The sequence below is a fragment of the Amphibalanus amphitrite genome, unplaced genomic scaffold, assembly GCF_019059575.1.
Source record: "Amphibalanus amphitrite isolate SeventyFive unplaced genomic scaffold, NRLGWU_Aamphi_draft 000025F_arrow, whole genome shotgun sequence".
Lineage (NCBI taxonomy): Eukaryota > Metazoa > Arthropoda > Thecostraca > Balanomorpha > Balanidae > Amphibalanus > Amphibalanus amphitrite.
Window position 1 is genome coordinate 442,512 of NW_024881521.1, and position 19,897 is coordinate 462,408.

At 56.7% G+C, this 19,897-nt stretch overlaps 1 protein-coding gene across 1 annotated transcript in view; it reads left to right on the top strand.

Moving 5' to 3' along the window:
• The first annotated feature begins 1,839 nt into the window (after window positions 1-1,839).
• The window catches only part of LOC122394594 (serine/arginine repetitive matrix protein 2-like), a 51,053-nt gene continuing 32,995 nt past the window's right edge, over window positions 1,840-19,897 (top strand). The window contains exon 1 of the mRNA XM_043391594.1: window positions 1,840-2,372. Within this exon, the coding sequence (XP_043247529.1) occupies window positions 1,960-2,372 (413 nt within the window). The 5' untranslated portion in view covers window positions 1,840-1,959. The remainder of the gene's footprint in view (window positions 2,373-19,897) is intronic.

Here is a 19,897-nt window from a genome sequence, read left to right on the forward strand (position 1 = left end):
GAACAGATGGGGCCTTCTTTCAGACCGCGTCCAATTTGAACGGCTGGGCCGGCTGCCCTTCCGCATAGCACGGAACTGAAACAATAGCGGAAAAAAGTTATTGGTTATTCTTCAAAACCGACGCTACTTCGTGTCGGAATTTCCGGTGCTGCCTCGTAGTTTCATACTGCAATAATTCGATGCATGTCTCTTTCTATGTCCCTTTCGTTCTGGCCCGAAATAATTTATCGCCTGGCACAATTTGTTCTGCTGAAACCTCCTCTCTGTTTCCTTTTCATTTCCCCTTTTACCTCTCTCTTCTCTCGTTTCTCAGTTCCCTTTCCTTTCCACCTCCCGCGTGCATAACTACATACACCTCCCCTATCACGTCTCCACTCGGCTTCCCCTCTCGCCTCTCACCCTCTCGTCTCCTTTCTCACCTCCCCTCCCCTGTTCTCACCTCCGGCCGTCCAGCTCTCGTCACGATCGGGTGCGGTGACCGATAGGTTCGGCGACCACCAATCACTCCCCATTGGGGGACTCGCCGTCAGTCTCCCCGAGAGCAGGGAACTGAGCGCACACGTTGGGCGGAGTGCGTGTGCGTGGGAGGGGGAGGACTTAAGGCGAGATGTGGGGGAGGGGGGAATACTAATTCTGTTGTTGGCTGAATTCAGGTGGTAATTGCTTGACGAGTTTCTGGGTGATTTCTTCACGAATATTTCTCAAATATTGAGTGCCGTACCGTGTCGCTGATATATCCGCTGGCGGCGCCGCGCTCTGTGCAGTTTACAATGCGCATCCTCCGAAGGTGGTCGTACAGCGGTCGTGCCTTACCCCGACGCACCGAGCCGAACCGGACCGATGGCACGCGGTTGACCCACCTGGCCAACCGGCCCGCTCGCCGGCTTAACATGCCGGCCAGAGCCGCTGCGAGCAGGAGCAACGACCCGCGGCGGCGGCTGCGGCGTCTCGGCACCGCGCTGCAGTCCCCGCCTCCACCTGTGTCCGAGTCCGGTCAGCCGCGGACAGTCGACTACATCTGCTGCGTACTACACACACAACACACGCACCGCCGCCGGGCCGATAGGCGCGGTACACAGGTCTGTGCGCGGGCGGCCACCCCACCCTCGCGGCTCGCTCTCCAGACGTGGCTGATCAATGGGTGGCTGCGCGCGGAGAGGGGAGGGGTGCCAAGGAGGGAGGCTGCAGCCGCAGGACGGGCGACTCCAGGGAGCTGCACCGGGGAGGGCCGGTGACCGGCTCAGAGTCGCAACAGTATGGCACGGGACGCTGCGCCATGGAACGGTACGGTACGGTGCGGAATATATGTGTTTTGTGGCTGGGAACAGCACGACACAATGCATTTAGACATAGCAAGGGACGGCACGTCGCGGTACGGAACCTATCGCACGACACGGAATGACGAATGTCATGTCATGATCTGGAGAAGCGCATTGTGCTGCAATGAAGACGGACGTTGTGGCCAGGCCAGTAGTAGTTTCTGACGAAGGCCTTGGTGATGGAGGTCAACTGAGTGGCACCACAGGTATATTAGCTCCGACCTCATCGCGTGCGAAGGCCGCAGAGACGCCATATCGCTGACCGGCGCCACCTGAGATTCCAGCCCTCTCATGGCCCTCTCGGGACAGTGTGGGACGGACGCACGCGCCGCCGCCGGCGTGTCCAGCCAAGGTCGAGGCCGCCGCGCCGGCCGCGTCGATGGCCGTTGCGATAGCCGCGCGGCGCGGGGCTGGACGGGGAGGAGGCGGTAACCGGTCCGGCCGCCCGCCGCCGCCGCTGCGCTGCAGCCGCCAGTGACACGCCGCCGCCACACCGGCTCCAGTCTTGGCCGGTGCGGCCCGGCGGTCAGTCCGGTGGCCAGCGACTGCAGGGCGGACTGCTCTATCAGTGACAGCCAGTGATTCCGAGCGAGATGACAGTGCGGTGACGCGCGGCGGCGGTGATGGCGCGCCGGTGACGATGGCGGCGCCGGTCGGTCGGCAGCCGCGCGGCCGGCGGCGCCCGGTCAGCGTCGACCTGGGCCTGGCCGGCCTGCTCAACCGCTACCTGAGGCCGCGCTCGGCCGAACGCCGGCGGCAGCGGCACTCGCTCAATGACGGCGTCGGGGGTGACCCCGGCCCGGGCCCGTCGGCTGCCGACACCGCCTTCGTTGCGGCTCCGATGGCGGGTCCGGCTCCGGCGCCGGGGCCGGGCGCCGCGCCGATGCCGGCCCCGGGCCCGAGCACGCTACCGATGACCGAGACGGCCTCACGGGAGCAGCGTCTGAAGAAGCGCCCCAACACGGAGGCCGAGCGGCCGCGGTCTCTATCCCAGCTGGGTCACCTATTACCGCAGCTCGGCAGTGTCCTCCCCAGCGTCATTGGAACACGCAGGTGAGCCGTACGACCTCGACGCCGCAGGTTCGCGGCAGAGACTCCTGCTGCGTAGGACGCCGGGTAGATTGGGTGAGCCAACCTCGGCGCCTTCAGGGAGCAAAACAGTCGCCGGTTGGCCTCCAAACGGATTACACGCACCAGCCCGTCGTATTACGCCGAGTGTGGTTTGGAATTGTGCTGAATATTTCACGCCTTCTCTATCCGGGTGTGCGGGTCGGAGTTCGCGGATGTTTGCTGTTGCAGCCATTGTCGGGAAGCCAGGCCCAGACCCGGATATTGACACAAGCAGTCCGCCCGCCCTGTCCAAAGTCCATCTCTGTCAGGATTTCACGCGCAGGCCACCCTCGCAGTGGCGACACACCCAAACATTCACCGGCCGCCCCCGACTCCTCTCGCCCCCCGGCTCTGTCAGCGGTGCGCCGCTCGGCACGGCGGGGTGGACGGCCGTGCAGCTCGGTGCCGGCCGGTCCCGGGGCGTGCCCCACTCGGCACAGACGTACCGGACCGCCGCGGCGCAGGCACCTGTTGCAGCGGCGAACGGCCGGCCTTCCCGGTCCGGCGTGCCTACGATGAGGAAATGCACGCCGGCGACGGGCGGGAAGGATTTGAAATACCTCCGATATGCAGGCCGTTGTGACAGCCCGCGACGCTACGACTAAGTGTGGGTTCGACTCTGGACGGGCTTCGGTTTTTGCGTAGTTCGAAGTGAAAGATGACGATGGACCGAGTGTTTTCTTGCTGTGGTCTCTGCGGTCCGGGGCCAACGTTTTTGTCGATCGGGAGAGTGCAGTTGGAGGCCACTCGGACTAAGGTAGTGGCTGTGAAAGTCATCATTCGCACTGCTCTGCTGACCATTGAAGTGATGTTCCGCTTCATGACACCAATCAGATAAAATCCGTCTGGGTCAGTTGGACTTCATCGGTTTTCTTTATGCCATTTTACCCTAGAAAGCTGAGGTGGTGAAAACCGACCATATGTGTCCTATCTCTGAATTCCTTGGCTTCAACAGCCGGTTGATCTGGACCGGGACCGACGCTTTCCTCGCGGTCGGCGAGTGTAAAGAACGTCTCTCGGCTGCGTCCGATGGTCGATCTCGGCCGGCCGTCCGCTCCATTTCTCCACCACAGAAGGATCCATCAGCGTCCCATCCACTCCGTGTTCCGCCCAAATCGCGGCGGCGAGGGCCGGGGCGCCGCTCGCCACCAACCCGCCGCCGCCGTCATCGCGGCTTTTAAACCTGTCTGTGATGAGATTCCGCCTATTAGCCGGCCGCCATCCATCTGAGTTTGACAGGCAAATGCCCGACCGGAATGTGGCGCGCCGGTGCGCCGCACCTGCCGCCGGCGGCGAGTGCGGCGCACTGGCGGTGTATACGGCGCATCTGCGGCGGGTATGGCGTTGATGACGGTTGATGTGGTGAGTGACGCCGCCGGCCGAAGCTAACGGAGCGGTCTCTCACATCTCGGGAGGTCCTCGGTCGTTCGTCCGCCCATCTTCTCATCCTCACACCACAGAGCTCCGAGCTGCCAGCCGCCAGGTGTACCTACCCGACAGACGGCCCCAGAGACGGACTGATCAGCGCCTGTCCATCGCTCTCCGATCCAGGTCCTTGGCTGGATTATCGGCAGCTCCGAGCGGTGTCCCCCCGGCGACAGAAGACGCTAGATATGCGATCGAACGGCCGCCGGGCAGGCTGCCGGGGTAGCTCCTGTAATGACTGCCGGGCGCGCTGAGCTGTCAGGCGTGACAGTCTGACCTGGGGCGCCCTGGCTGACCGCGGCTCACTGGCTCACAGTGCCAGTCTGCGGTAGCTCGCGCTGTGGATCTGCCGTGCCGACTGCCGACTCACTCTCCGGATGGCTGAGCACGGCGCCAGCTCAGTGAGCTCCGTCCGCTGACCCCGACCTCCGTCCGGTTCCGTCTCTCCATCTCTCTTCCACATTGTCTCCGAACCCCACCTCCCACTGACTGTCTTCTCTCATGCACTGTCTCTCACCCCTTTTCTCGTCATCTCATACCTACCCTTCTCTCACTCTTATTTCCTGTCTCTCTCAGCTCTCATCCATCCCTTTTCTTACCCTTTCCTATCCCGTCCTCCTTTTTCCATCATCCCTAATCCCATCTCTCATCCCTTTCCCTATCCCATCCCGTCCACTCCCGTTTCGCCATCCGCTCCGATAGTGACAGAGCTGCACCTCCTTCGCGGTTGGCCGGGTGATTGATCCAGCTGTGCCGGCCGGCGGTGCTTCCTCAGGGAGACGACAGGTGCGCCTTATTGCCGCCACCTGGGGAGACCGGGGTCTGATTCTGCCGATGGGCGAAACGGTGACCAAACCATCGAGATCTTATATACAATATATTATAGAGATCTTATATCTTCTATGGGCCAAACGCCATCTGGGGAGATGTGTCTGAATCTGCCCGCACACGAACTAGGCGGCCAAACACCATCTGGGAAGGGTAGCGTCTGATTCTGCCACCCGAAGATGCGTGCACTATGCGGCCAGCAGGGGTGGGGCCAGAGACCCTGCCGCTCGGAGGTACAGATTCTACCGAATATAACAGGTGCCTGTCGGACGGAAACATGGCCAGTTTCAGATCCTGCAAGACGAATACGGGCATAACAATCCCGCCGAATGGAGTCATGGATCCCGCATAGCGATCCGCCGAACGGGCTGCCTTTTGGATGGGGCCATGGATAGCTGAAAATTTCACACGACTGAGCCACACAGTCCTCTGGATGAGGCCACAGGTCTTCAGGACTAAGCCTCAGGTCATCTACGAAGGGAGCCTCATGGTCCCATAAAGCTTGACAGATTCCGGCTAAGGGGCCAATCAGTTTTGTTTATCGCACAACAACTCGACTGTGTTGAGTTATTGTATAATTTTATTGTGGGATTAAACGGCTTTGCAGCTGCGCTCGACAGCTGTGACATGGGAAAACGTCACAACGATTAGAGACAATATTTCTCAAGGGTGGGAAAATTGTGACTTTAGCTCACGACAAACAGCTGGTAACCGTCTTGAGGTTGACACTGAGTTATGTTTTTATTATGTCGGGCAATGAAATGAAATTTATAAGCAAATCTATTCAGCTGAAAGCGTCCCATTATTTATCCAATACCCATGCTGATGCATATCGCTGTGTATTTCTAAGATTCTCAAATGTCGGCAGATCTATTCAGTTGGATCTAGAATGCATTATGTTACCGACCACTGCAATTATGCCCTCTTCGTGTCGGCTCCACCCGTCTTAGCATTTTAGTTGCAATGCGTCGAAACAACAGCAGACCGTAATGGGTTATTAACTCTTATGAGCCATGTATTTCATGCGGAAGACGTTTGATATAAACCATCTATTACGTGCGATAAAGCGAGCTCCGTAACGACCATAATTCCCTGGGTATTTAGGATAAGGAGCTGTTGGCTTCCCCGTCGCCTCACGGTTCAATATCGGCTAAGACCTGTGCCTGCACGACACGCCCCTGGGACTTCAGTACGGCACGCTACCATCCGGGCCTCGGCCGGGACGGACGGTCTGCGTCTCTTCCTTTGACTCGACTCCTCTCGCCGCTTCGCCTGGGCAAGCTGCATCTTCCCTCTCTGTCCCTCTCGCCGCCTCACCTGAGCAAGCTGCATCTTCCCTTCACCTCCCTCTCACCGTTTCACCGGTGCCCAAGGGGCAGTGTTTGATTCGCGCCTATCCTCTGGGAGCAGCAGCTGTCGCAGTGTGCACTGGGCTAATTTGTCGGCAGTACTCGCCCTCGGGCTCGTCGGATCGGTGTCCGCCGTCGCCCGAGGCTAGGTCTGATGAGCTGGGATACGTGGAACGGTGTGCGCCGGTAGCAGACTGCTTGAAATCTGGAGGACAAGGCTGCTGAAAGCCGCGGGCGGTCACTGCAGGGCGCACACCGGCTGTACTTTCCGCCAGGCAGTCTGTTGAGTTTATGGCGACTGACTGTCTAAGCCGGCTAAGATCGAGACCGACGGCTGTAATTGGGGCGGACTTCTCACTGAGGCTAGAGCGGGGGCAGGCAACAGACTGGTTGGGCTGGAACTGGCACAGTCCGTCTGATGGGGAATAGGACCGAGACAGTCGAAATAATCAACTCATAGCGGCGACGCGGCTATGGAAGGTTAGGACCCTGCCAGGGCGCCACCGAACGTGACCGTGGCTAATCGCCCCGTCGACAGACGCAGGGCAGCCCCCGGAGGGGTGTCTGGGAGGGCGCGGGCCGCGGGACCGCCGGGCCGTCGACTGGAGTGGCACGAACGGCAGTCGTCGACGGCGACGGGCGGCGAAAGGGTCGTAGAGTGAGCGAGAAGTGAGCTAAGGAATCCGTGCGGAGCGCCAACGGCTACGAGGATTATCTGATCAGGCACTCCTTAACGCCGACATGGCCGCCGGCGAGTGGAGCGGAGAGCGAGCGAGAAGGGCGCCAGGGAAGCTGTGGGGAGTACCAACGGCTACAAGGATTCTATGGTCAGGCACACTAACGCCGGCACGGCAGGTGAGGCGTATCGAGCACGGCTCGGGGGTACGTACAGCGGAGTGCGGTTCCTTGGCGGCGACACCACGAGGATGGTTGCCCGGCGACTGACGCGGCGTCACCACGGGGATGGTTCCCCAGCGACTGACGTGCATCTATTCAGAGGCATACTAAGCGCACACGCAACCGTGAAGGAAACCGGGGAGCCTGGTAGGCACGCTTTGAAGGGTCGTGCAACGCAGCACCCCAACCTGCGACGCGATACACACAAAACACCTGGTTCCGGCCACTCTACAACTCATGCACACACACGTCAGGTCCGCCGCCGACCCCTCGGCTACTCTGCAACTGCAATGCGTCCGACGCCCCGGCTACTCCGCACTGCACATACATCAGGTCCGCTGCCGACGCCTCGGCTACTCTGCAACTCACGCACATACATATACATACTCATGGTTTTGTAAGGGCTATCCTACCCTATAAACGAGCCGACGTGAGTGGTTCCGGCCACTGACAGCCAACCGGGGAGAATGACGGTGAGATGGCGCGGGCAACGGGGTCCTAATGTCTGTTTTGGCTCGGGGTCTGACCGTCTGTCAGGCCTGGGAAGCGCTCCAGTCACCGTCCTCTGTGCCGAATGTCGGACACATCACAGTTTTGCAGATGACTGGCTGACAGGCCACTCATGTTTGTCCGACCGGCGAGCAATCCCATCTTTGGTGGCGAGACGCTGCTCAAATGCTTTTTATCAGACATTGCCATGGGAAAGATATTTCACGGCTGGTAGCCGGCTGGATCGGATCATATAAACAGAATGTCTCTTTCCTCCCGCTTCCAATAAAAACAAAATTTTCCAGTTCTGAAACTTGATTGCATCGATTCAGCTGAAGTGTTCAACGAACAATCGTGCTGATTGATAAGTATTTCGTTAGCCACTTTGATGCCGTCTGATTTTTGCTGCTCTGCACATTCCGCTGCGTGTTGCGTGCTATGATATTGCATTTTCTATGTTACCTGGATGCCGAAACTCACGGTACACCTGGCGGAAATTGGACTAGATGTTATCTGAGAATGCCAACAGGTTGATATAGATAACATCCTACACTGTCGCCTGGCTTAATGATGTGTTTATTAGAATGTTCATTGAAATATCCTTGAAACATTCTCCGTATCGCAGCTGACCAGTTCCTGGTCAATCGGCATGTTTTGCTGTGAGTCGTCACTGTGTGCACTGCACAATAAATCCCTACTTTCCCGATATTCCAGTAGGTGAATGGATGGATAAAATGGATAAATGGGTGTAAACGAATTGTTGCAGAATCCATTTTCCCAGTGCCTCAATTGCGTGATACCAAAATGGAAGTTGATGCCACTCCTATTGCATGGCACAGCTAGCATGTTAAACTTCTAAGTGGAAGTAAGTAGGTATTTCACCGCTACCCTGCTGTTAAATTCGATCGACTTCAAGCGATCACAAAACGGCGGCCGTACACGTCATGTCCATGTAACCCTTTGCTGCCATGCTATTTCGAGCGTTTCAAAGTGGACAGATAAGATGTTAGTGAACCAATTAGCACCAGTGAACATTTTTTGTAAGATTACCTTTCTAAAAGAAGTATGTAACACAGGGAACTGTCAATAAGTTGTATCGTTTAGCAGACATGTTGCAACTCCGCGTGACCTGGTATCGTTTTGCACGTCCCGTCGGCGATGCTGGGTTTCCGGCGGATGTTTGAACTGATCACGACCCAGTGATCGTGGGGCCGTTCAGGGTCTCTCCGGCCGCACCCCGCCCGCAGCACGCCGTCGACCCGTGCCGCCCCTGCCCGTGACCTGGCAGTGACCTCTGCCGCCGCAGTGCCGCCCCGACCGTGACCCAGCTGACCCCGTGTTCGGTGACAGAGCTGGTCCTCTCCATCATCGATTAATGATCATCAGATATTGCAAACTGATATGTGACTGCTCAACGAACGAGCTGATATATCTATTACCCTAGTCCCTTACACCATTGCACTTTTGGACATATTACATAGGTACGATGCGTGTTAGGTGATGAAGTGAATCTTAATTTGTTTCTCACTGCATGCCATCCTACCATTCAATTTTCTTTACCGATGACCTGGGCTCATGTCCGGTGACCCCGTGGTGCCCCGCCCGTCTGCCCCTACCCGGCGGACCCGAACCCACTCTATTGACCCCCGGTACCCAGCCGGACCGAGCCGGGAACTCGCCGGATTAGCACCACATCCGCACCGGCACCCGCTAATCCCGTGAATCGACACAGAATCAGCGTCTTAGCGGCTGACTTTTCCCAGCCGGACAATGGGACTCGGCTGTGGAAAAATGACCGTATCTGATGGTGACCGGTGGAATAACAAGGATGGAATGCGAGCTTCCTGTGGAATCATGGCGACAGAACAAGCCAAATCACGTTCATCGGGGTGTTTGGTGCGAGGGACTGCACTACCTTCTGATCTGCATCTTTAATTTGACCTTAACATGCACGGTGAGCTGCATTTAGCTGCATTTATAACCTTGTGAGGTGCTTTCGTCAGTTTGAGGCAGGTCGCTCGGACACCGGTTTGTTGTATCCTCTCACGGTCGGCCGCGCCCGCACTCAAAACTTTTTTTACTACCTCCTGGAGGGTTCATTTTCATCAAACCCGCAAGTTAAGAGTATATTGAAAGGGTAACTCGCTGCAACCATTATGTGCATAGTAACGGTACGTGGTTAATATGAACTTATTCGCCAGCGAAGAGTATTATTACCATGTAAATATCAATATTACTCTCGCGATCCAGAACATCATGAAAACTCTTTCCTTCTGGGTATCGTGACTCGTGTACAGATAGTCGTTTCATGCGTGGATCTTGTTTACCCTCGTGAAGATGATATTTGAAATGGAACCAATCAGCCAATCAGAAACGAGATCGGCCGTTTGCGGTTTGAAGGCCGCGCGCATCTGTCAGTTTTCGGCCGTTGGTCTCCGAGAGAGGATGTGTGCAGTGTCGGTGCCGCGCGGCGTGGCCGTTGGTGATTGTGCTTGTGTGCTGTTCTTCACCTATAGAGCCTCTGTGGACATTTTGTTGTAAGTACCGATGTGCTAGAGCATTGCGTGCCGTTGAGTGGTGCTAATTTGACCTGGTTAACAGGACCCCGTGCACGGCCACGTGGCCTAGTGTTGTGAGTACGTACATTAATTTTGTTGTGATGCTACAAGTTTATGCATTTTGTTGGTGACTTTGAAAAAGACTTGTACTGTAGTGATCCAGTCTCATTATCTCACGCAGACGGGCGACCACCCAGGAACGCCGTCGCTCACTTCAAATATTGTGCGCTGTGCCTTATCCAATATGAGGGCGCTGAATGTCTTGTAGGTATCCATATTCAAATTGCATTCAAGTTGTATCGTGGTGTTTATTTATCGCTTATGCATTGCTGAACGCTTTGTATAAATTCGTATGAATAAGTGAAAAGTCTCACAATGTTCATGGCTGGTGTGCCCCTCGTATTGTTTGTACGGAAGCCAAATATACATTGTTTCTCTTGAAGCATGTTTTTTTTTAGTTGGTGAGCTCCGGTTAACAGAAGCTTCGTGAAGCTTCTAAAGGAAGCGTCTGTGAGTCTGTTACCATCCTCTGGGGGGTTAACACTAAAGGAAAGAGTAAACATTACCATGTGACAAAGGGTAGGCCAGAAGAATATACTCTCTGTAGGAGGGTAAAGCACAGAGAAGATGATGCGTTACTCCAAAGAAAAGGGTTCCGTTAAAGATTTACCCTTTCAAAGAGTGTAACCCAAAAAATGTTACACTCTAGACAAGAGTAAATCAAAAGAGTTTACCATTCAGAAGATGGTAAAAAACGTCTGTGTGTCATGTTACCCCTCCCTGGCGAATTTACTCTTCATGAAAGAGTAAAATTTACCATCTGGAAGGTGGTAAAAAACGTCTGTGTGTCAAGCTACCATGCTATGGCGGGTTTACCCTTCAGGAAATGGTAAAAAAGTTTTCAGTGCGGGCCGGGGTGCGGCTCAGTGACCCCTGACCTCACAGACGGTACCGCTCGGTGCTGGACCGTCACGTGACGCCGCCGTCACGTCACGTCACGCCGGCGGAAGGCGTGTGTGCGCCTTTTTTGTCGCCGCGCTCTGCCGCGCCGCCGACGGCTCGTCACGGGCAGGCGGGTCTCGGGGTCACGGCCGGGTCACCGGAGGTCAGTCCGGCTCCGGCGGGCGGGGCCGGACGGGCTGAGAGCTCGTGATGGATGCACACCATATAACGTGACTGTGAGCGATGTGAATCTGATACATAGGAACTACATCACGCGGTTGAAACAAAGCTGCTGAGCCGGCGGGTGCCTTCGAGATTCTCGCTAGCCTGAGTTACCTCACGCTTGATCTCTCACCTTGCATTCTCACCATTCTACCATCTAAACCGACTGTTAAAAGCCTGTCTGCCTATCATTCATCTGTGACGTCTCTTCCCGACGTCTCTGTCTGTCGGGACGGGGCCGTCACGGCGGCAGCGGGGCGCGGTGGGCCGTCACGCTCCGCTCGGACCCGTGTCGGACGTCACGTCACGTCACGTAGCGCGTGTCACACGCCGCTATCTGTGACACCATCAGACGGGCGCGCGTCTCGTGACCGGCCTCGTCGAGCTGGATTACCGAGACCGTCTCCTAACGCCCTCAAAACCGTCATCGTAGCCATGAATAATTCCTAGAATACTTTCGTGTCGATGTTCGCCGGCAAACGCCGCGGCATTTGTCTCGCATTGGGCGATCATCGACAATCTATTGCCAGTGCGCGATGAGTTCATGTTTCATGCGACCTAATTAGGTGACTGCGAGGGCTCGTTATGTATTGATAATGGAACATTATCTTTTGTAAGTTCATTTAGATGGGTACGTGCTTTCATAAGATGATACGATGATATGATGATATCATCGGTGGATGATAGGCACATTTAGCTGGAGTTTTACTGAACACCTCCGATAGGTAAGTTGCATCAATCATGCTTGCCATAAATAACCAAATAATCCATATCAAGCCTGGCATGAGTTTATTATATTTTCATAATGAGAATAATTATTTTCTGTCTGTCAGGACTGATAACGGTTCCCAGGCAGATCTCTGACAATTGGTGCGCACCGCTGCGCCGAATCTGTCTAATGTGCGTCTTCCTGACCAACCGTATCTCGTCATTCCTCGCCCTGCGTCGATCTCACTGATAACTCGCCTTCCCGATCTCTAGTCGTCCGTGATGGACGATAGACTTCTGCGAAGGCGCTCATTTCAGCTATGGGAGTGATGAGGACTGATATTGGAATACATCTCATCTAACTTGTCAGCGGTTTAGTCTCCTCATTGAACTTGACCTTATACGGCAAGGATTGATAAGGCTGAAATCTGTGTTCAGATATGTGGCATGCTTCAGGAGTCGTTCAGTTTACTCTAACTGTCCTCTTCTGCCCTTACGCACGTGCAGCTTCTGGCGAGTCTTATGACCGTACCCCGTCCCGTCTGACCGTCGGCTCTTAGTCCGGTCACGAATCACCTGTCGTCTTTCACCGGTCATGATTATCATGCCGACCACGTCTGGTCACGGGTCGTCTGCCTTTCCTGCCTCCTGCCGTTCCTCTCGGTCACTGGTCAGTGGTCAGTTGCACTGTTTAGTGGCCGATTCTTTGCCATTTCACTGTAGTCCGGTCACAGGTCGTCTGCTGCTCCTGCCTCCCGTTCCTCTCGATCACTGGTCAGTGGTCCTCCGCCGTTCCTCCGTCAGTTCTTTGCCATCTCTGCTCGGGTCGTCTGCCATTCTGCTTGTCACCGGTCATCCACCATCCCCGTCAGGCAGCGGTGATGAGTGTAAATGACATTCAGAGGTGACGACCAGCGGTTACAGTCCCAGGTGACAACCGGTGAACCGTGACGGGACGCCACACCACCCTGAGAGCCGGCGGTTGGTGCTCTCCATCCTAATGCATTACCCAGCCGCCATCGCTGGGTCTCTCTCAGAAGGCCCGGAGAGACTTCCTGTGGCGGTCGACTCTATGAGAGGATGCAGTCTGTATTGAGTCGGGGTGACGTGGCGAAGTGCTGCCGCTATGGGCGGTGAGGTGGAAATCAGGAAGGTGTGGCTGGGCATGGGCTGATGGCCTCTCAGTCTCCTGAGTAGCGGCAGGTGATTCCCGTGCAGTATGAAGCGTCAGAATGACCACAGAGGATGTCTATGACTGTTTGTACATACACAGTGCACTCTACGCGGTGTTGTGTATCAGATAGGCACCTCAAGAGCTATGTCTGTGTATGTGCTGTGTATGTGCTGTGTCAGCTGTGCCCTGCACAGTGTCATCAGCGGGCAGCGCCGTACTCTATCGCTGTCAGATGCCAAAGGAAGACCGAGTAGTGAGTACGTCCCAGGCTCACTGTGAACTGAACTCAGCGCAAGAGGACCTGAATGCATGCCTGCATCCGTAGCTACATGTATGAGGAATTGAATTCATCACACAGGAGATTGCACTCGGCGGTGCCCGGTGCCGGCAGATTGAAGTCGTTTATCATTGTCGCGGTGTCCCAGCTCTAGCCGTGCCTAGTCGTTGGGTCTGGCTCCGGTATTGATGACAATGGGTCTCCCGGTGGCGAGTGGTGCTCCGTTTCTGTCAAACTAGTGCTCAGCATCGGCTTATTATCGGCCGTCATAACCGATTGACGCGGCTGATCGACTCCAGCATCGCTAATGAAGCGCAGTTTTATATGTACCGGGAGGCTCCCTGTCTGGAGTGATGCAAGCAGCACAATTGGGCAGTGCCTACATACGTCAGTCTACCTGTGCACAAACGTTTATCATAGCTTATCACCGTCCATTTAAAGCCTGTGTGCCGGCTGATAAAGCTGTCGGGATTGTGTCTTGTCAACATGTTATTTGAACGTCGACAGATATGGGCGCGTACAGGCCGGCTTCATTTGTAAGCTGTAAGCCCGATTTACACCAAACGACTGGCAGTCAGGAGAGCATGACTAATTACTCTCGTCTGATCTCCGGATGGTCTGCCAAGCTTTGCCATGTGGCCGGGAGAGTGGCGGCGCTTGTTCCTCATTTCACCGAGGCAACACTCGTTTGCGCTGCGCTTGGCAGAATGGCCATGTAGTTGATCACGTGCAATGGCTAATGTTGCCGCCGCCGGAAACTGTACGGAATCTGGCTGTCACGGTACGGTCCGCACCGGTCCGCACGGGTGACGGTCGGTGACTCATCTGAGCAGCGCCGCGGACAAGCTAGCCGCCGCACCGGTCGCGCTCTGTCGGCTCGCTATGAACACGCTCGCAATCCTGTTAATGAAGCTGTTGCGAGCCACCCGGTAACCTGTCCCGGCCGCACCGGCTCACAATTATGTGCTGATGACTCTGACCTTTATTGCTCGCCATGCTGTGCAATGTGCAAGCCGGCTGATTATTTTGCTTTCATGTCGCTGGGCGACGGGTGGCGGGAGTGGCAGGCGGCAGAGGCACGACTGAGCCGCACCTCGCGGCACCTCTCGGCTGTCGACCTCAGGGAGCCGGTAACACCTCCATTCTCTCTCCGCCGGCCGGTCGGCCCCCGCTGGCCCACTCCTGCCTTACGTGCACTGGACTGAGCTGTATAAACTCTGAGCACTGTGCAGTGTGCACGGCTCGGCGCCGGCACGCGCTGACCGTTTCCTGTGCCACTCCCAGGCGGCGGTTGTAGCTCCCGTGTCGCGTTGCAGCGGCTCCGGCACGCCACCCGCCGCGGCCGGCCTTTTGTGGTGACGTCAGACGGCGAGCTCGCCCGCCGGAGCTCGCCCTCCGCCTGACCACCAGCTGACTGGACAGGCAGGTGTCTGGTCCGGCGAGCAGCTCACCGCAGCTGGCTGGTCAGGGAGCCGCACCGGAATCCCGTCCGGTCAGGAGTCAGAGAGCTCGGACAGCTTTGAGCTTCACGGACCGAAAGTTACCCCGTCCCACCATCCTACTGCAGCTGTAACAGCTTTTTGAGCAGCCTTTACACGAATCACGGCCGGCAAAGTCCGTCCTCGCCTTCACGTCCACTTTGTATGACGCTGTTAGTCGGACATACGCCACCACCTGAGTCACCCTGAGGGAACTTTGCTCCAATCCCGGGATTATGTTTGTCGGAGCGTCACTAACCCACGTCATAGTAGTACGACTGAGCTCTCGCCCCATTTCCGTCCCAGCGCGGCCGAGTGTCCGCTGAGTCGCTCTGAGGTCGTCAGTGGTGTCCGTGGTGGCTCACGGTGCCGGCTCGTCGGTACGTGTTCGGTGAGATTGGGGGAAGGGAATGGTTACGTGACTCGTCGGGGTGCGCGGGAGTGTAAAAAACTGCCGGATGGGCCACGTCTGCCGTTCGGTGTCAGCAATCGGTTCTCCGCCCAACACCCTACGGTAGCTCTGACGCCTGTTTCCGCCTCGTATCGCCCTGTCCCTCCTTCTCTGCCGGCGGATGGCCTGTCTGGCAGTGCAGCGTTCCACCCACTGTTGGGCGAACGGCGTCTGTTGGCTTCGCCCCTGCCGCTGCTGTGTTGAGAAAAGAGCCGACCGACCGACTGTCTGGGGCGGAGTCGCCGCTACCGGACCTGGCACGGACAGACACGGAGCCGCCATCAGCCGCTCCCGGTCCGGCCCACCGGGTCACCGGGGTCGTCTCAGAGGTCACGACCGCTGCGGTCACCGTGACTCCCTGTCAGACAGCCGGTGCACGGAGGTCGCCAGCCGTGTCCGGACGAGCGACCGGTCGGCACGAGGGTCAGATGGATGGCAGGTGGGGAATGCAGGGTCAGCTCGGGGAACAGAAGAGCCAGGCGTCAGCTGGTCGACGGAAATTGCATCTTGCAGTAGCTATCGTGGCCACCGGTCAGATACAGATGGGAGTAGTTACGTGCCTCACCGTGGCGCACGGCAGTGTAAAAGTGTCGAAGGGCCACGGTTGCTGTCTGGTTTCTGTTTAGTGACAGATGTTGGTCAGTGGTCACTAACACTCGCTCAGCTGTGGTCGGTCCGCGCTGGCCGGATTCGCCAGTCGAGCAGGTCACTGCACCGCTCCGTCCAGCGATCAATCACGGCAGTGGGCGTCTCCTCGGCCGTGAGCGCCCACTTTCTCCGGCCCGTGACGCCGTTGACCCAGAGCTGGCACGGCAGCAGGCAGGCGCAGTCTCAGAGCACTGCTTTGTGGCGGGCCTGACAGCGTCCGCTGCGGCCGAGGCTCAGGACGGTATGGAAGCCCGGCAGGTGCCCGTCGCTCTCAGCGGTTTGCAGCGAGAGAGCTGTCAAAAATCCTGCAGAAACACCGGTAATCTCATATTGCTGAGCTGCTTGGGAAGCCGTCAAAGGAGGAACGACGCACTGGCAAGTGGTCGACCACGTTTCAAGGATAGACCTAACTGCATTAGGCGATTAACTGGGAAATCAGGGAAATGAAACGGTGCTGTTACCCAATAGACACCTCACTCTATGAAAACCCTCTGCATATAGAACGGGCGTACTGCTAAGCTATTAAAAATCAAATAGTATATATTCCGTTAGGTAAAATACGGACAAATACACAGTTGCTACTGGCAGGCTACTTACGCTACACATATCAGCGTTTGCATCCTCATCAGCTTTCAAACAACCGATGAATAGCGATGGACACAGACACTCCGTTGCGCCGCTTTGAGCATCAGCGTCGAATGATCACCCCCACCTGCCACCTGCATCCTGAGTCCCTGACGTGCCCACTCCCACCCCCTTTGTACGGCGATCGGTGCTTGTCCAATGTCCATCTCCCCGGCACTCACCATATACGGCTATCGGTATCCTGCCCGCCATGGCCGGTGCGGCGGTGGGGTCGCTGACCGACCGCGGCCCTTCCTCACGACTTCACGGTCGTTCTCCGTGGTACCTTGAAGGGAGGAGACGGCGTCTCGCCGACTCCAGCCGTGACAACATCCGATCAGCTGATGACTCCGTCTCTCGGACTCCGGGTGACTTAGAAGTACTTCTGCCGTAACGCTGTGGCAGAAGTCACGAGGACTCTGTGTGACATTTACTGTCGACTCGTGTTCCATGACTGCCCAATTCCGCGGCTTTTTGTCATCTCATTTCTCTGTGAGATTGATCGTGCCTTGGTGACTCCATTGATTCTCTGTGGTGCTATGTAACACTGAGTGTGACTGCCTTTGTCACCACTCCGTGACCGCCCGTGACGCTTGCTGCCTTTCCGTGGTTTGGTCACTGCCGGCCGTTACTCTCCACGCGTTTGTGTCATCAAACACGCACCTCCAAAAATCGGGAAACCCAGTCCGAGTCAGCTAATGTGGAACATCTTGCAGCTCTGAACGGAATCAATCATCAAGGGGCTCCTGGTCTGCCGACATGCTAGAGCAACATTGAACATAGCAACGCAGGCCATTATTTGGACATGATTGGCTTTGATGTGGGATTGACTTGTACCGTGTATTTATTACAGACCTGTTGCAGTTCTTTGCCATGGCTCGTGATACTCTAATTGCACACATTACGGTCCTAAATCGCCTTTTTGTAACGGATATTGGATGACGATTACAGGAGTTGACCACAATCTGCTCTGAATGCCCGCATTATTACCGTATAAGCGGTGCACGGAACCCAGTGCCGTCCAGCTACCGAGCCCAGCCGGCCTCGGTCCGATCGGGCTGCACGCCGCCCCATTTTATCGGTCGTGCAGATTGGCCCGGCCGCCGCCAATCGGCCGGCCTGTCAGTCTCGGTAACTGCTTCCCACTCGTTTACGGGTTTTCCGGGTGAACAAGAACCAGCGCGGCCTATCTACAGCCGTCTCGGCGGAGCTCCACCCGCGACCACCGCCGCTGGACGGGCTGATTGGGGGCCCCTGACCGGCCCCTATGGAGGAGAGGCAACTCGCCAAACACCCAAACTGGGACTGGAGGTCGCTGCGACGTCCGACCGGCGGCCTCCACAGGGTCGCGGCGCGGTCGGTGCCCCGGCTGTTTGAAGGAAAGCTTCGACGTAGTCATCAATTACCGCCTGCAAAACTGACGGCTACCTGGACCAGAGACGATGCAAGCGGTCGACTTTGTATCACATCACTCTGACATTAACACAGAGGTAGCATTGAGACGTTGTCTCGCTCCCTCTGAGAAGCCGGCCTGCTCGCAGTTTGGCGCTGATCCGCTCACTGCGTACCCCCGTGACTGGTTGAGCGATGACGTGGCTCCGGTCCTCCGCCGTCCGCCGTTTCGGCCCGGTTCAGAGGCGGTCCGATGCCGCCTTTCTCGACGGGGCCGTGATGAGATATTGTGATGCTAAACGGCCGTAGCGGGCGGACGATCACGAACGGACGGAGGCTGAGCCTGACTCATTGTGAGACGGCAGCGCTGGGTGGCCGAGGATGGCTGGAAAAGAGACGGGTGATGGGGATGGATGGTGTTAGAGTCTGATTGGTCCAGAAAAGGTGTTTGAGTTGGGGCAGGTTGAGTTGTCATGGAGTCTGACTAGCTGGACTGAGTCATGGTAGGTCCGGTCCGGAAAGGACTGGGCTGGAGTCGGTACTGCTGGAATTGTATCAGAGCAGGGCCGACCCGTCCAGCTCATGCGGAGGAGGCCGGAGGTCGGACATTCCTCCCCAGCCTGGGTGGTCCGTGGGCGGTCAGCCGCCTCTCGCCAGATCACCGGCGTTAAACCGTGACCGGTGGCGACCTATGGGATTCGGACACCTCGGTCTCAGCCGCCTAGGGCACTTACCTTGCCTCTGACAACACCGTCGGCATGGCGGCGGGATGTGGGGCGGGGAGGTCACGCGTCGCAGAAACTGAGGAGGTTCCGGGCGGCCGCGGCACGGTGGGAAGTCTGCCTGAAGGACCCGGGATGCTGGAGACGCCACCTGCTAGCCACACAATCCTCCGAGGAATCTGGGGCAGGGCGCAGCGGCACGTGCCCGTGTTGAACTGAAACTGAATAATCTCTGACGTCAGTTGACCCCTATGGGTGCCGACTTGATTCCGCTCTCGTCCCACCCATCGTTCCTTCCTGTCCTCACTTCCTTTCCTGTGCGTTTGTCCCCAGCATTTATCCACAGCTCATCGATCACCATTCGACTCGTACTCCGACCTGCATCTGCTCTATTGGCGTGCCGCGGTCGGTATGCGCCCGTCCCGTTCCGCATCCCCGGGACCCGCTGCGATCCGGCCGTAATGAGCATTCCTCGGCTCACCGGGCGGCGGCCATCGGCTGTCGGACGGCGATCGGTCGCTCTGATCGTGGATGATACCGATGTGATCCAAGCTGATCCTAGTCGGTTCTACTCTGATCCTGCTGATCGGTGTGTGATCCCGCCTGGTTCCGCTCCTATCCCGTGTTATCCTGTCTGATCCCATTCGGTCCCATTCCGATCCTGCTGATCCTGGTCCCGTCTGGTCCCGCTCTGATCTTGGATGCTCGCGTCCTGAACCTGTCTGACACCGTTTCGATCGCGGTAGGGCCCCCGCTGTCCGCCCCGGCACCGTTGTGGCTAATTTGAGGCCCCCTGGTCAGCATGCCGTCCGCGGCCATGGAGGAAACGTTTTGGAGCCGATTCCAGGCTAATTGGCTGTCTAAATAATTCAGAGCGCTTTGCTGGCTATTTGTGGCAAGGCATTAGCTATCACATTCGATGTAAGGCAGTGTTCAGGTCTGATAATGAAGCTGTCGTCTTGTATAGTGGATGTTTATTTCGACCGCCCACGGCAATCACTGCGATGGAGCTTCGATGCGGAACATTGCTCGGGAAACTTTTCTTGTTCATGTCATTGAACTCTACCCGAAGAGCGGCACACTGCAGTAGGTATGTGGTGTGGTCAGATTATAATCTATCTCAGTTCAGCTGCCACTGGACCCACATCACTCCCGTAAACTGTGTCTGTATACAGTGCGTGCTCGCTAAGCTGCAGCCGCCGTTAGATTTTACCAAGACCTCCAGGTTATAAGGAAATGTTCGGTGGCATGTTTGTACCTACTGCTTTCTGCTGGACCAGTAAT